Raw genomic sequence first — 16,721 nt, 5'->3', positions numbered from 1 at the left:
TGTACAGAATGGAAAACCAGGCAGGATGGAGGATCCATTTCAAAGTGATGGCCCCGGGTAAAAGCTAATGAAATTTGTTACCATCAAACCCCGCACCGCAGCCAGGAGGGATGGGCAAACACAAACGCTTTTCTTATTATTGGACATCTAAATTCAGCCCAGAATCCAATTAAGTCAGGCATATCCACCATACAGGAGCTCTCCTTGGACGAGGCAGGAAAGATCTGACTGTGCAAGGCTTTGTCTGGATGACCTGGTGATTGCATGTGCTGCTGTGATTTTTCCAGGTGATGGGGGACAAGGCCACAGACCCCTCCATGGCTCTGTACTTAATAGGAGAACAGGGAGAGGGGAATGCAGCAGTGGGAGGAAGAAACTGTGTCTTGCTGGGCTAGGCAGTGTTTTTTTGAAGAAGGTACTCTGTCAACTTACTTACAACTCTGTGCAGTTCTCTCTGTGATAATTACTTCTGGCTTCCCCAGGCTGCATGCAGTGCCTGCCTCTGTAAGAGGCTTTTCCTTTGGTTTCCATGAGGGGAATACTTCTGGTGTTTTCCATGTGCTTGCTGAGCTTTCTGCCATCAAAGCACACTGAAACAGCACACGTTAGATTCTTAACCTACCTTTTTTCTCTACCCCTCACCATTCTGTGCAACAGAATCTGGCTCTTAGGCCTACCTAGATTGTAAAACAGCAGGAATTTCTGAGCCATGCAGTCCATTTACTTCTGAAGTTTGGCTGGATTTAGATTTATTAACACAGATCGTTATAGAAGAAAGTTACTTGAAGAGAAGTCTTTGGCATGGGAGTCAGTGAATCCTCAGAGCAAAGGCAGGAGATTCCTCAGATTCCCTGCTAGCTCAGCTGAAGGTTAGTGGTCCAGTGTCCATGGATATCAGGACAAATCCAGACACTCAGTTCCAGTGGTGAAGGGGGCCTTGTGAGTACCTAGGCAGACACTGGCAATTTACTGGTGCCCTACAGGGAATGGATTTGCAAATTTAAAACCAGCAAATTAAAGACATCTGTGAGAATTCTGAACTGACTGCAGAGCTGAACTGCCCAAAAGAGGCAGAATCAGGATTCCTTGCAGGGGTGGGGGGGGGTGGAAATCATGAAAAGAGGGATGAGCTCAGTTCCATGACTGAGGCAAAAAGAAAGGAAATAATCTCTATAAATATGGAGAGATGCCCTCTCTTTTCAAAAATGCTATCACTTAAAAAGTCTGTGGAGAACCTTAGGGCCAAACAACACTGCTCCAGGAGGCAGATCCAAGGGTGCTCCACGGAGGCAGGGTCCACCCAGGCACTGCAATACCAAGGTGCTGGATGTTGAGGTTGAAGGAGAAACAGTGTTAGAGCAATTCTCACACTGGAGCAGGATAACGTGAACCACTTCAGAGGAGTGCCTGGAAAGCAACATGGCAAACAGATTGACAGCAATGTCCTGAGTTTTAATAGAAAGGTCAGAATTTGAAGAAATGTCCAAAGTACAGCGAAACGTGAAGAGAATCCCAAGCCTCCTTAAGATCTACAATAATTTCAGTGTCAATTTTCTACTTCCCTTGAGAATTACATAGATGCTTTAGTGAGCTTTGGCAAATATAAACTCTCTAGCAGTAACTGCCTCAGCAGCAGCCCATGCCCCATGCCCATGCAAATGTTGGCAGGTGGAACAAGATGATCCACCAACTTCATATGCAAAGCCAGGAGGAGCGACAGACTCCGTTTGCCAGTGGTAAACCTCTACCTGTGTGTCCCCTGAATTTCTACAGTAATTCTCAGATTCTTCATAGCTTTAAGACTCCAAGGCTTTTAGGCAGCTGTTAAAAACAGAACACCAGTTCCAAGACAGAGTCACAGATTTAGGGTGGACTGTTCAGCCATTCTGGTGTGCATTGATTCAATAAAACATCTAGGACTTGGTCTTTATTCCCTGGGTTCCGAAGAAAAATGGGACTTCTGTGATCATGTAATATTTTCCTTTTTCCCTCCTATTCGTGTGTGTCTCTCTTTCTCTCTGTGTGCATGTGTCTGTGTTGGTTTCTGCTTTGTAACTGCAAATCCCACAGAGAGTTTCAACCAAGTTTGAGTCAGTTACAGGGATTTCAGAGATACTATCCTCTAGCAAGTTCCATAAAAGTAGCTGGCAGGGTGTAGCAGAGAGAACTTTGTCAGTTCTCCTATGAGTAAAAGGCTGCTGAGTGAACTGAAGCCATTTCTCCACAGAGAAGTCTCCATGTTGGAGCGAGATGCTTTAAAAGCCTCAACACCAGGAGAAGCTTAAATCAGAACTCTCATCTTGTTAGGCATCAGAAAATGTACCTGTGGCACAAATCTTTTGGAAGCAAAGCTTCATTAGTTCTGCAGATCGCAGATCATCTTGTTTTCAGCTAGAAGAGGGCAGGAACAATAAGATTTTCCATTTTTAATTTTTGTATTTAAAATCAGTTCAGTTTTATCAAGATGTTCTCTCTTAGATGTGACTAATCATGGAAGATATTGATCCACTTCTGTCTCCCTCAGAAAGCGCAACTTCAGACCGCATGGAAATAAGAGCCGAGCCATGAGCATAATCTTAGCAAAAACAGTAAAAGAATAATACGATCATACCTGTGTGAGAAGCAGGCTGTGCATACACAGCACAGAGAAAACGAAAAAAAAGATCATGATCAAAAGAGCAGATATATCTCTATAACCCTGGAGCAACAAAACTCCTACCGCCTTACATTAAAATACCGTAAGAGAACATCTCAGACCTATTGCAGGAAGAATGAGAATGCTGCTTAATGGTTTTCTCATTGTTCACCGTTATCTCTATGCATTGCCCTCCGCTGCTATTATCAGCGCTCATTTACACCAGTGGAGGGGCGTGTATTTGCGTGTGAGGACAGACACACAAAATCTGGTACAGATCCTCAGGTGATGTAAATTGTCATGGCTGTACTGACGTCAGTAAGGATGCACTGATTTCCTCCAGCAGATGATTTGCTTTTCCGTATGTAAAAAGCACAGAAACTAGGTGCTGTTTCAGCTTGGCTCTGAGACACTTCTGCAGACAAATGCTCATGCAAATACGTTCTCTTTTTTATGTGCAAATATACATATTGCCTTGCAGTACACATTGCAAGCAAGGACAGGAGCTTTGGGCTGCTTCCTATGCTGGAATTTAGAAAAAGGATTGTTCCTGATCTACCTGCCCACTCCTGTCTATAACAATAGATCTCCAACTGCTTTGTCACAGATCTTAGAACACACAGAGATGAAAGGGTCAGTCCAGCATCACAAATCTGTTAAAAATAAATTTAGGAGGCATTAAAGTTTGATTTTAGGACTGCTGGTCCAATTCTCGAACTGAGATCTTAAATGTTCTGCCATTGGGCAGAACAAATCCAACAGTCAAGACTCTCTTTTTCTCACCTAGGGCTTAACTAAATGAAATTACATATTCCAGAATAGATGAATACAAGAATAATACTAGGTTGTTTCAAGGTACATCTCTTTGAGGGGACAAAAGGGAATATATGTATGTATATATATATATGTTTAAAAACTAGGAAAGAAGAGAAAATAGTCACATTTCAGACTCTGTCTTTATAAATTAGTCTTTTCTTTTTTTCTTACTTGCTTTTATGTGGTTCCATGGAATGTGGACCAAGTAACAAGCACAGGCTACAAGTAATTCTAAACCAAATAAAATATTTTCCATCTCTTAGACAGAGAATTATTTCTGGCTTTCTATAACGTTTTCCTAAGAGAGAAAAACAAAAGGTTTCATAACTGAGACTGGAAAAGAGAAATAAACCACTGCTGAACTAGGAAAGAAAGAAGAAAACAAGCAACCTAAAATGGCATTTATAGGGAAAATAACAGGAAAGCAGAAGATGAATAAACTCTATGTACAGAAAGATTATGGAAGACAGGCAGTAGCTCTTTTTTCCTGTTCCAACCTGCATTCCAAGGCAAAAGGAAAAAAATACAGCTGAGAAATTTCTACAGTCTAAAATATATATTTGTGTAGAGGTATTTTTGCTTGCAGAAGGGCACATCATTTTATCACGTGAACTTTTTTTTAAAATAAGTATATGCTGTAATTAATAGAAGACCCAAATTCCAGGTGACAGGCTCTGTTCTGGCACTGTCTTAGGACTATCATGACCATCCTGAGGTGAGATTTCTCTGATTTATTCTGACCAAAAGTGTAAATAATTTCAAATACGGCATTGGTGGCAATGGGTACAGTCTACCTCGTATAAGTAGCCACCTGCTGGATGCATGAACTGCCTGGACCATGCCTAAACTGTATATTCCTGAGCACATCTTTTAATGAAGGATGTGGAAGTGCCAATTGCTTGAGTGGGACAGCCAGCCCAAGAGTCACCTGACACTGAGGCCCTTGCAGAAGTTCTCATGGACGTTGTTGACACCAACTCGGCTGGGACATTTTTCCCTCAATACCTTTCCCAGCAGCCATGTGTGTATAATTTAGAATGCTAATAGTGTTGGCATGTGAGTCCTCTGCTCCTAAAGGCTTCTCACGGAGAAGTGTTACCTTGGATCTCCTTGGGAACTGACAGCAAACGGATTGATACAAAGCGTATGGAAGAAAGGTGCCCTTGCCACCACAGAAGAGCAGCCCGCTTGCAACAGAACATACAGCAGAGTGACATAAAAACATCACCATCTTATTAAGAAAAAATCAGAATGGTGCATTTGCATCCCTTCTTATTTAAGTGTTTTAAATTTCGGCTTTTTGCTCTTGTTTCCAGGCCCCAGCTCCTCTTGCTAAATGATTGGTACAAGTCTTTGTTGCTTCAGGTACTGCTCTAACTGGGCTCAGGACACAGATAGAGAGGAGGTGCCTGTCCAAAGCACTGCTGGACATTGTTTCACAAAGATTCCTTCCTTGATCTTAGTTCCTGATGCTCCTATCCCACAAGGGAGATTTCTCACAATATAAATTTCAGCCTTGACACTGTATTGCTCTGGCTGGGACTTTGTACAGCATCCTACGGAAGTCTTATCCCTGTGGGAGGAAGTCCTTGGGCTGTCCTTACTCAGCAATTTTATACCTAGAACTTCATCCTGAACTCTTCCTAAAATAAGTCTTTCTCCATCTCTCACTTTGTGTATTATTTCTTAAATATTGTCGTGATTCACTGACTCCATACCCTTCTGCCTGGGATTTTCCAGGCCCTGCTGTAGGTACAATGCAGGTGTGTGTTACAAAGTACATCCTAGCTTATTGCAGTGGAAGCAGTATGGATATGTCTTTAAATTAGGTGTAGTCAAGGAGAGTCTACTTTCTGTTTTCCTCTCAGTATGCTCTTTATGCCAAAATCATCTAAGCAGGACTTCAGCCTGTGAAGCTGTGCCAGTGCAGCCCTCTGTCATTTGAAACCCACTTGCAGCACTCGACTCCAAACAACTTGTGATGCCGAGACATTGCATCAGAACGCCTTGCGTTGCTAGCAGGGATTTGCAGAACCCAGGGCACCACCAATGCAACTATTTCTGGTGTGCAAAAGCTCAAGGGAGTTAAACCCTGAAATGTGCTGGAGGAAATCCGAGAGACTGAAAGAAGAGGGCAAAAGTAGCATTCCTTGTGTGCCCAAAGTGAAAGGAATGGGTATCTGAGGTGCATGAGCCATTCAGAATTGTTCTGATCCTTTTTTTCCTAACTGCTGGAGGTTTTTTTGTGCTGGTGCAGTGCACACATATAGCAATATAAGTTCATGGTAAACCACAATATTTACAGTTATTGTTAGCTCCCATTGAAATCAGTAAGATTTTTCTAATGCCTTTACCCTGGAGATAATCCATAGAATAGAACATCAATGCATAGTTAAAAAGGAAAATTATGGAAAACAGCACCTCTGCATATGCAATATCTTCATTTTGAAGTTACATAATTGAGCTTTTGAAATTAACAAAAAAACAGCAGTCTCAGAACACAAGAGCAACTATGTGACTTCAACATCATCTTTTAAAACTTGCCTCTTTACTAGGAGAAAAAATTCTGACATAAACCAGTACAAAATAAAATAATATAGATCTCAGTCCAGTGCAAATCCAAAATGAGTTTTAAGACCTCTGCTAAAATGTGATTTTAGAAAAATTCTTCTAAGAGTTCATGGAGTTTGTTTTGCACGAGAAGTTATCTTGTAGAGCAAACACAGGCTAATAATTTAAAGACAATACTCAGATCCATTATGTCATGCTAGACAAATACTGTTTCTGTGTGTTCTTTTCACTATTGATGGCTTGGTTAAAAGAAGACTTTAATGCCACTTAAACACAGAATGTTTGTGAATGGCAGCCATGTCTTTTGATGGAAGGAAGTATAAGGGATTATTAGCTGTTATTCTAATTGTATTTATCAGAGTGAGTTTTCCTGCTAGTGCCTGGACTCAGGATCGGAAGTCCTTCCATAGACAGCTCCTACTGAGAGTTTCTCTGATAAAAACCAGCAGGATTTGGGTCATTTAGACTTAATCTGCTAAATTCAGCCCTGTGGCGTTTCCCTGATCCTCAAGGAAGGGTACTGGGGATTGGCAAAGAAGGTTGTATTCTGATAAAGACGGGATGGAAAATTTGTACTCGCAGGATTTGCTGACACTTTGGGATGGTCCCTTAAGACAAGAGGCTGCCTAGTAAGGGTGATCTGAGCTATGCTAATTTGGCAACCTGTATTTTCAAAGCAAAACGTTCCATGACAAATGACCTTATTTTTTTGTTTTTAAAGCTGTGAGGTGCTTATGCAATAGCCTCCTAAGGTAGAAAGAGACAGATGCCGTGGAATAATAATCAGCCTAATTCTTGCTGAAAATCTCTGCAAAAATCTTTCTCCTTTTCCTCCTCTCCTTTCATAGGTAAGCTGAGTAACACCTTTCCCACACAAAGACATGCAACAACAATCTGGGGTCTCTGCATAGGTCAGGAATTCCATTTCCAGAGATAGGCTTGGGTTTTTTCCCTTTTAAAATTGAGGTTTTGTTTGGGCTGTTGGTTTGTTTTTTGTTTTTGGTTTGGTTTGGTTTTGGGTTTGTTTGTTTTGGGGGAGATTTAAGTCTTTAAAGAAGAAAAAGTTGTCAGTTTTTACAAAATCTAACAAAAAAAGTAATACTGAGGTTTTCTTTAAAATAAGAGGGATGCTTCTGTTGCAGAAGACATCCCTTGCAGAACACTGCCCCAGCTGACATGAAAAGTCACATGTGTCCAAAAGCTCAGGTCTTACTTCTGTCTAGAGCCTGAGGTAAGCTGGGCTGCAGAAAACCCCTCAAACCTGACTCAAAATGAGCAAAATCCCTGGGCTATGTCTGAGGTGAGAAGGACCAGCACAAGTCCATGCTTAAACATCCTGCCAGAATCTCCTGTTTTGTGAGGGCAGAGGAAATTCCATTAGTGGGCAGAGACAGCGGGGCATTGCCTGGGTGCTTGCTGCTTTAACCCCTCCTTTTAGCCACTGTATCCCAACATGCTAAACTGTCTTTTTGTTCTGTTTGGAGTGGCCATTTTCTGTCACGAGCAGTCAGTCCTCTACTCTTGGCTAAGAAAAAAAAATAGATAACATTGAATTTCAGAGTTCATAACAGGGAAAAATATGTTTGGACATGGCGGCAGGGGAGGAAGGAAGAGAGAGCAGATACCTGGTCTGTATAGGAGTTAACGTTTATGTCCCCTGCTGTCACACTGAAGCAAAAGCACAACTTGCAGCTTGGCGAGTTGAATCATGTACTGGGCACCCTGTCAGTAGGTGGTGAAAGAGTCATCACCCACCATCCAAGTTGCCTTTAAGTTAGATTTTGGAGTCTCTTTGATTTCCCTCTAACAGGCAAAGACAAGAGGGTATGAAACTCAGTATGTAAAATCAGGGGGGGGAGAAAAGAACCTGCAGGAGTGAGAAATGTAGACTAGCATCTCTCATATTTCCTTTTCTATACGAAGACTTTGGTTTGCTTAAGCTGTAGAAGGAAACAGAATCAGTCTATTTTGGTCTTCCTGAGCGAAGAACGCTGCAGAGATTGCCCTGTTATCTCCAGCAGCAGCCCTGACTTTCACAGAAAAGGTTCCATCCAACCTTCTATCTCTCTGAAATAGAAAGATCATCATATGATAAACCAGCAATCAGCTGTTTTCTTAATGCACTTCTCTTTGTGCGTTTTGGCATGAAGAAAAAAACCCCTACGATTCTTCCCCCAGTCAAACCCCACTGCAAAAGGAGCTCAGATAAGGAGGGAGTATTTAGGCTTATGCACAGAAATTGATTCTTCAGTCTGTGTAATGACGTATGTTAGAAACTCTGTGCAGAAGCAAGGAAAGCCCTTACTGAGATGATGTTTCTTACAGAGCCTTCACTGCAGGGAGTCACTCCGGGAAAAACAATGAGGTTGATTATGCATTTTTATTTGGGTTTCTTACTGGTTTGACCTGAGGGATTCAGACCATGCTATTCTGGATTTACGCCAACTGGCATGAGTTCAGGATCTGGCCCCACTCCTTTTTCTAAACTCCAGCTATTTCATGATGAATAAGAGCCAGATCCTGCAAAGGCTTACTACCTGCATTAATACTCTGAGGAGCCCACTCACGTCCTCTAAGTTGTGATTGCAAAATTGAGTCTTACGGTGCAGTATTTTAGAAGCAAGCATATGCTTTTTGGGATTCAAGCATGCCTGGTCCGTACCTATTCCTTTAATAGCATTCCTTTCAATAGCAATAGCTTCACTGATTTTCACAGAATCACATGATAGATGCTGAGCTGTTATGAAGTGGTATAACTCTACTTAGACCAGTTGAAAATCCAGCTCCATGTTGTAGTTCTGCTTGTGTATTCAAAACAAACACGAGAGAGAAGGATCCCTTTATTTAAATTGTCAAGAGACAAGGAAGATGTTTTAGGCTTGTGTACTTCATTTGTGTGCTTCATATGTACTTGTGTGTTGTGCACTTCAATTGTTTTGACATCAGTATAATCAAGGCAATAGAGACGATTCTAGGAAAAACATTTGTTCTAGTTTTATGACTTATATTAGTTTCTTTCTTATCTAAAAGAAGCCACAGCAGAAGCTATGCTCCTTCTCCTTCTAACTTTACTAACTCTGGCTTTCGACCAGAAAATATCCCCCTGCTTTCCAAATGCCTAAACAAAAGAAATGACAATACTGACTGCAGCTGTAATTACCAGCTGGTGAACTGATGGCATATACTGAATACATAATCCAAGAGAATGTTGCTCTTCGGTAGTAGCCCTTTCCACCACCTATAGTGCTGGAATGCTCATCCTTGTTTACTATACATTCATGCACACACAATACTTCTCGGTATCTAAGTACAGCATCTGTATCTCTATGATCCTATCACATCACGTGAAATATAACGCACCCCTTGTATCAGTGAGGGCAGGAAAACCCCAGCTCACTCCAAGGATGATGGGGTTTTTTTGGCAGATACCAGCGACTTGAGGCAAGCAGAAGCGGCCACAACGCTGCTGTGCCTTGCGAGGCTTCTCCGTGCCTGGGCTAAACCGCGCTCACGGTCGATCACGGACTTAGTTATTTCTGACAGACAAGGAGGGCACGATGCCGTGTGCGAGCACCGCGGGTGAGCTGCCCGAGGGGCTCCAAACGGCTTACAGACACTTGTCCACAGGAATGAGCGCGGTGAGCCGGGAGGCTGATGCATCTTGGAAGCAGCATCTTGGAAGCAGCATCCTGGCTCCTCTGTGCACTCTGCCTGCTCTCCCCGAGAACGCATCGAGGGAGGGATTCCCCACCCACCCACACGCTGCCTCTCCCTCCTTGCGAGGCTGCAGGGGGGTATAACCCAGTTCCCCGCTGGATGCGGGCCCGGAGAGAGCCCGCTTCCCTCCCGCTCCCCTCTGCCACCCCTGCCCGCCTCCTCTCCCCCTTCGCACTTACTCCGCTCTCCGGCTCAGGACGCCTTTGCCGATGGCCTGGGGGGTCTTGTGCTGGAGCAGCGCGGCGCAGCAGCCCTTGTCCCTGCCGTCCTTCTCGGCGGGGTGCTGGTGGGGCTGCGCCGCGGGGTGCTGGTGGCCGGCAGCCCGCCCGCCGCCGCCGGGCCCCGCCGGTGCCGCTCTGCCCGCGGGCGGCGGCGGCTGAGCCGGGAGCTGTTGGTGGTGCTGAAGCGGGTCGGACTGGCCCGGCGGCGGCGGCGGCGGCGGCGGGGGCTGCTCGGGCGGGGGGCCCTGGGGCGGCTCGGCGGGGGCCGCCGGCGGCTCGGCGGGGGCCGCCGGCGCCTGCTGCTGCTGCTGCTGCCCGCGGAGGCTGCGGTTCTCGGTGCTCAGCTCGTCCAGCCGCCGCTCCAGCTCGTCGATGCGCTGGCGCTGGGTGTGGATGAGGCTCTGCTGGTTCTGCACGATGGCGGTGAGCTCCTTCAGGTAGAGCACGGCGCGCACCGGGTTCTCCAGCAGGCTCTCCATGCCCCGGCCGCCGGCGCGGGCCCCGCCGCCCGCACGCCCGCCCGCCGGCGCTCCGGCGAGAGCGGCGCGGGATGCGGGCACGCGCCTCGCTGCCCGGCGCGCGCGGGCACGCGCCCCCGCTCCGCCGGCGGCCGCGCGCTCCCGCGGAGGGGCGGGAACGGGAACGGGAGCGGGCGGGAGGGGCTCCCGCGCCGGCCCGCCCCCGGCCGCGCCGCGCAGGCGCGGGAGGCGGCGGGCGGGGGTCCCGCGGGTCCCGGGGCTCCGCGCTGTCCCTCGGCGCCGTGCCGCGGGTCCCTCGGCAGCGCTGCCCGCCGCCGCCCCCTGCCCGTCCGCCCGCGCCCGGGGGCCGGTGCCGCCTCGCTGCGCTGCCGGGGCGAGCCCTCTGCGGAGCCCTTCGCAGCCCCTCCGGACCCGGTCTTCTCCTTCTCCCTGACTCGTGTTTCCCAGTGTTGATGTGCATTCGTTATCCAGGGTGGCCTGGTGATTTCTTTCGGGTTTTTTTTTTTCCCCAAAGTTACTTGAATAATCGTGTCTAGTTTTGGCTGCCGTGTTGATAAAGTCCCTGTTTTTAGCTTACCTGGTTAGAAACATAGTATCGTTAAGGTTGGAAACGTTCTCCAAGATCAGGAAGCCCAGCCTTTGGCTGAACAGCACCGTGTCCGCTAAACCATAGCACTAAGAGCCGTGTCTGCTTGTATTTGGGACTGCCGCGCTTCCCTGGGCAGGCTGGGCCAAAACTCAACTACTCCTGCAGTGAAGAAATTTTTTGTAATATCCAACCTTAACCTTCCCTAGAGCAGCTTGAGGTCATTTCCCCTTGCCGTGTCGCTGGTTGCCTGGGAGAAGAGCCTGATCCCCACCCCACTACGGCCTCCTTTCGGGAAGTTGTAGGGAGTGATAAGGTCTCCCCTGAGCCTCCTCCTCTCCAGGCTAAAGACCCCCGGCTCCCTCAGCCAGTCCTCACATGACTTTAGCTCCAGATTCTTCACCGACTTCAGTGTCCTTCTCTGGACTTGCTCCAGCACCTCAATGTCCTTCGTGTAATCTGAATGCAGGGTTAAATGTCCCAGACGCCATTTCTGAGGAAAATGGATTGGAACTTGCTTGGAATTTTTGGTGTCCTTTAAGTTCTTCGGAAGAAAACTGGGGCTTATTGCGGAGTTTTCCTGGGGGTGTAGGTGCTGTAGATGCGAGCTGGCAGGCAGGGCCTTTGCTGTTGGACTCCATGCAGACCTCTGTTCATTTCTCAAGAAATACCTTCTCCTGCCCTTCTTTATCCACAGCCAACAGGATTTGCAAACTTACAGCCTTGAGAGACTATGTGTGGGCTTTCTATTACTTGAGAGACTATGTGTGGTCATTTCATCAGTGAATGACCCGGCTAAGGGTAATGAATTTACTTTCAGGAACTTTTGTGTAGATCCATGAAGTTATTTCTGTAATGGGTAAAATTCTATCCAGTCACTGTGAGTACACGAGATCCAGGAGGCATCATGAGCAGTCAGATTTTAGACAAGCGTGCCAGTAGATTTGACTCATTGTACAAAAAGTGCAAGGCCACAGAAAGAAAAGCAACTGGGTTTAAGTGATTTTGAGTGTAGAGCTACTCGATTTTGACTTTTCAGATCAGCAAATCTGCACTGTAGCAAGGATTTTATGAAGTGAGGGAAGAAGAAATGTGAAAGGGAATCTGTTTCAGATGAGCTGAAAGGTGTATTTCCAGTCTCTTCTGTTCACAGGTGGCCTTAGGAATGTAAACTGATGCAAACAAAATCGCAAGGATTAGAAACTGTTCACAGACTCCTCCTAAATCAGAACCGCTATTTACAGTTCTCTTGCAAACACTTAGAGGAGGCTTTGGGGAATCACGAAACATTGCCACATGTCCCCTCTGTGGTGGGGGAAGACCCCAGAGTGAACTCTAAGGAATATGAGCATTCAAATCCAACACACTTATGATCTTATTGGAAAATTGTAGGGGAAGCTTTCCTCCATCTCATTGCCTGGTGTGTCATTAATGTTTTATGACAGGAGATTGACTGAGCAGAAGCTGGCATTACTTAGCAAGGGGAGGGATGGTTATAGGGGAATGTGAAAAAAGGCACATGCAGGAAGCGAAAACACCTAAGCTATATTTGGAGAAGAGTGGAAGTGATTGTTTGAGAAATTGTGCTGGCATGTTGTCTGCCTTCAAAGGCACTTCTGAGCTGCAGGATTTCAGTCTTGCCTCACAGGAGCAGAGTCCAGGGACAGCAGTGGAAACAACGTGCCTTAGGCACCCCTGGGATACAAACAGGGGTGGCTATGTGCGCACTCACGCACGTACGTACACACACACAGAGCATTGTTAGGAAAGACTTCAGGCACAGATTGCTTATTTTGCAGAAGAGGGGAGGCCATTTTAACTCTTAAGGCAAGCCCTGTGCAGAGTTCTGGTTTTGCAGTGGGCATCGTGTTCCTTTGCAGCTCAGCCGGATAAAAGAGGTGAAGAAGTAAGGGTCGTAGACATCACACTGGCCTGTCCAGGTGAAGTCAGCCAGGTCGTGTATGTATTCTTAAGGAAATACTAACTAAAAAGGAAAAATAATCCTGATTTGGATGAGTGGGGCAAAACAGCTTGGAAGTCGTTTTTCATGGTGCTTCGAAGCCTATCCGAAGATGTGACTTGTACTGCACAGAGTGAACCTGATGTGTTCACTCACTGTTTCTGCACCTTTGATTTGCTTGACCAGCCTCATTAGCCTCATTTGTGCTAATAAATCTTTGTCATACATTTAACAGTGACCTACGGCCATGTATTGGTAAGCTGAATCCAAGCGAATTAGTAGGAGAATAAGAAACAAACCTGTCTTCTGTGCAAGTGTGGTGACTGGTGGACAAAAATGCTACAACCAGCCCTGCCCTTCCAGGTTTCTAAAGAGAACATGTGCCAAAGGAAGTGCAGCAGAATGCTTTGGTGCCTAACGTGAGGGAGTGTGCAAGGGTTTCCTGACAAAACCTCGAGAGTTAACAGTTGCATAATCCTCTGTAATAAGAAAACTCAGTAAAGATGGGGTGTTGATCCGGGAGGAATCTGCAAGCACGTCACCAGAAACTGAGTGTCTTCTTTCCCGCTGTGAGCAGGATCCTGCATAGCTGGAAAACACCTCCTCTCTTATCCAGCCGTCACTGTGGGGCTTTGATTATGCTGCCACAATACCTAGCGTACATCTTTTGCAAAGCTCTGCGCACTGGTGAAGGACTGCTCTGTAGAAGGTGAATGGTGGGATTGTGGCCGTCAGAAAAAGGGAAATGCGCACCCAAAGTGGTTAAATGATTTGTCCAGGGCCGTGCAGGGAGCTGGGGAAAGAGGATGAGGCAGAAGGAACACATGATGACACCACACACACACAACACACAGCAGATCTCTGATTCCAAGCATCTTTAGCATTTAGCCCAAGCTTCAGGTCATTAAATGCTGCTGCGTCTTTCTTTAGGAGAGATATTATCTGGAAGGAAACAATGGCAAAGATAAGGAAAGCCCAAATTCTGTTAAAATTATTTTTGCCGTAGATAATTTGTTGGTATTGTATTTTTTAAAGTGCTGATTATTTTCAGTCCATTCCAGAAAAAATAATAATGAATAATAATGGATTAATTATGTTCTTATGGAATGAAGTGCTTTTCTTATCCACTTAGCAAGGTGCTTGGGCATTGCACAGACAATTACAAAAAAAAGTGCAGCAGTAGTAATTAAAATAAGCATGCATTATAAAGCCACAACTAAATAAAAATGAATCAAGCCGCAGGATTTAATGGAAAGGTCTAATACTATATGCTTTAATTTTATATTTCTTTAGCTGTTAACTCAGACTAAAATGAGTCCATAAATACAGTTATACTAATGAGCATACATGATAGGGAAGGTAGTAACACCCTTAAGTGTGTCAACTGTAGAAAAACTTTCACTGCAGGACGTTCTTGTAGCATTTTCTGAGAGGTCCTAATCTCACTTTAATTTTCAACACCTCACTGAAACTTGATGCAAACACATCACTGCAGCCTTTTTGACAGGTAGAGACTTCCCGTGTTTTTCCATTTGAAATTCTGTTTGAGGCATTCCCTTCTCAGTTACACTCTATCTCCTCTTGGACAGGAGGTCATCACAGCAAACCCAGGCAGTCTTTTCCTCATTTCTTGAATTTGATCCCAATTTCCTCCACCTTCCATGCCTCAACCTTGCAAGGTAACGACTTACCCCTGGTAATTCAGTATCCAAAGTGCTTCCAGTTGGAGAGGCAGGGTTTATAGCTTAGGTTCCCAGCTATGGTTCTGAGGACTTATTATCATAAGCTTGTGAGAAGGTTTTTTATACTCCTGTAAGACCTGCATTTCTATTGTCTTTGTTGGAGGAGAAAGAGAATTCAGGAAGGTGTGTACATGGAATACAACAAAGATTATTGATGTTTAAGACCAAGTCCTCGGTACTTAAGAAAAGGCACATTTGGTGCTGCATTTAATGTCAAGCTCATCTTAACTAACCTAACATTTTCTCCCCTTCTTCCTGTCAGAAAGGCAAGTGAAATCCCCACAGCTGATATTTCCCATCAGATCTAAGTTCTTAAGGGGAACACACAAGGAAGCGTAGCACAAACCGTATAAAACCGCACAGAACTAGAGTAGAAGATGGGAGGTAAGGGATGCAAGAGTCACGGTCCTGTATTTCCATCTTCCATTCTGATTTCTGGGGGAAGACGGGCATTTTCAGTCTCACCTGGAAGTTAGCAGCTGCTCAGGATTCTCAGAACTGCTTGCAAACAGCCTGCAGCCCCCCAAAAATTCTGCAGGAGTTAGATGAGTAATTTCAAAATAGAATCAAGACAATCATAATGTTCTCATGCCTAATTTATGGACAGAGGGAGGAAAAAAACAAAAAAAAGTGCATCTCCTGAATCCTTCTTTCACTCAGGCTTCTTTCACTTGATGCTGCATCCAGAACTATTCAGATCAGTGAGAAGATGTTTCACCATCCTGAGTCCAAGCCAAGTCACAATGTGCTGTTGTCACACACCTGTTAAACAGATGGATAAAATGAAGCTAACAGGAGAAGCATGTTGCCCGCAATCACACAGGACGCTGCTCGGTGCCTGTAATTAGAAAACATCGGAATCAACAGCAGTGTTTCCTCTGCTTCGGGTGAACGCTGAGTAAAGGTGCAAGTAGTTCTCTGGCACCCTCTAGTCCAGCACCTAAAAGCCAAGAGCTGTGGTCTGCAGCCCTGACATCTGCAAAAAGTGAAATCTCTCTGTCTCTCTTGTGTTGCGGGTGTTGAATTGTTAATCCTTATTGATACCATCAAACCAGAAGCAGTGGGAAACATCTCGATTTATAAATCAAACATAAAGAGCTGAGAGGTGGTAAGGACAAATACTCCCATTTCTTTCCATTTTGGTTGGTTTTTTTCCCTCTTCAGTTGAGTACAGCTAAACTGCCATATAAATATTTAAAACAGCTGCTCATCAGGAGAAGGTACAAATTCTGCATCGTAGCCTTGGTTGAGATGTGTGGTTTTGACACATTTTAAAATCTTGACTGTATTTGAACTGTGCTACTGCAGCCTTCTGTTATTTACTGCAAATTAAAAGGAATCAAGGTCTCTCTTCAGACTGCACTTCCCTTTTCATGTTGCTTAAATGTTACATTATCTCCTGCCTTTTTCATGAAATTAAGCTTTGACCACTTAATTGATTAATTCTAGAGTGCAAAAGCTACACAGAGACATTTTCTTCAGAGTCAGTCAGGTTTTTGTTTGAGCTGACAGTTGTTCTGTCTTTTATAAACACTGCAGTAAAATGGAAAGAAAAAACCTGAATATGGGCTCGATTCTTCCAGTACTATCTGACTGGCTCCTCCAAATTACATGAAGATTTTCAGAGGGGCCAAGTTCATGTGATCTGACCTTGCATAAGATACACGGGGGGGGGGGGGGGAAGAGGAGAAAAGAAATAAAAAGAAATGTAATAATTTTAAGTGTAAAACTCATACTCCCAACTACTTTTTTTCTGCAATGGCAAAAATCAAATACTGTCAAAAAAACCAAAAAACATTCATGAACCAGGATGCATTTCAGCTCAGGCTACAATACAGCATTTTTCTGATGAGCAGCTGTTTAAAATATTTATGTCAGCTTAGCTGTGTTCCACTGAAGAAAAAAAAAAATTGACAGAAGAAGCAGCATTTGTCCTCACCATATTTCAACTCTTTATGTTTGGTATATAGAAGACATTTTCCCTTTGCTTCTAA

At 44.9% G+C, this 16,721-nt stretch overlaps 2 protein-coding genes across 4 annotated transcripts in view; one reads left to right on the top strand and one right to left on the bottom strand.

Moving 5' to 3' along the window:
- IQSEC3 (IQ motif and Sec7 domain ArfGEF 3) overlaps window positions 1-10,439 on the bottom strand; it is a 92,611-nt gene extending 82,172 nt beyond the window's left edge. Inside the window, exon 1 of the mRNA XM_066184207.1 lies at window positions 9,919-10,439. Within this exon, the coding sequence (XP_066040304.1) occupies window positions 9,919-10,439 (521 nt within the window). The remainder of the gene's footprint in view (window positions 1-9,918) is intronic.
- The window catches only part of WASHC1 (WASH complex subunit 1), a 121,297-nt gene that overhangs the window by 56,661 nt on the left and 47,915 nt on the right, over window positions 1-16,721 (top strand). The gene's annotated exons all lie outside the window — the stretch shown is intronic.

This window comes from Chamaea fasciata, unplaced genomic scaffold, assembly GCF_029207755.1.
Source record: "Chamaea fasciata isolate MVZ Bird 193981 ecotype frontalis unplaced genomic scaffold, bChaFas1.0.hap1 SCAF_5, whole genome shotgun sequence".
NCBI classification, from domain to species: domain Eukaryota; kingdom Metazoa; phylum Chordata; class Aves; order Passeriformes; family Sylviidae; genus Chamaea; species Chamaea fasciata.
This window is presented reverse-complemented; position numbering and strand designations above follow the sequence as displayed.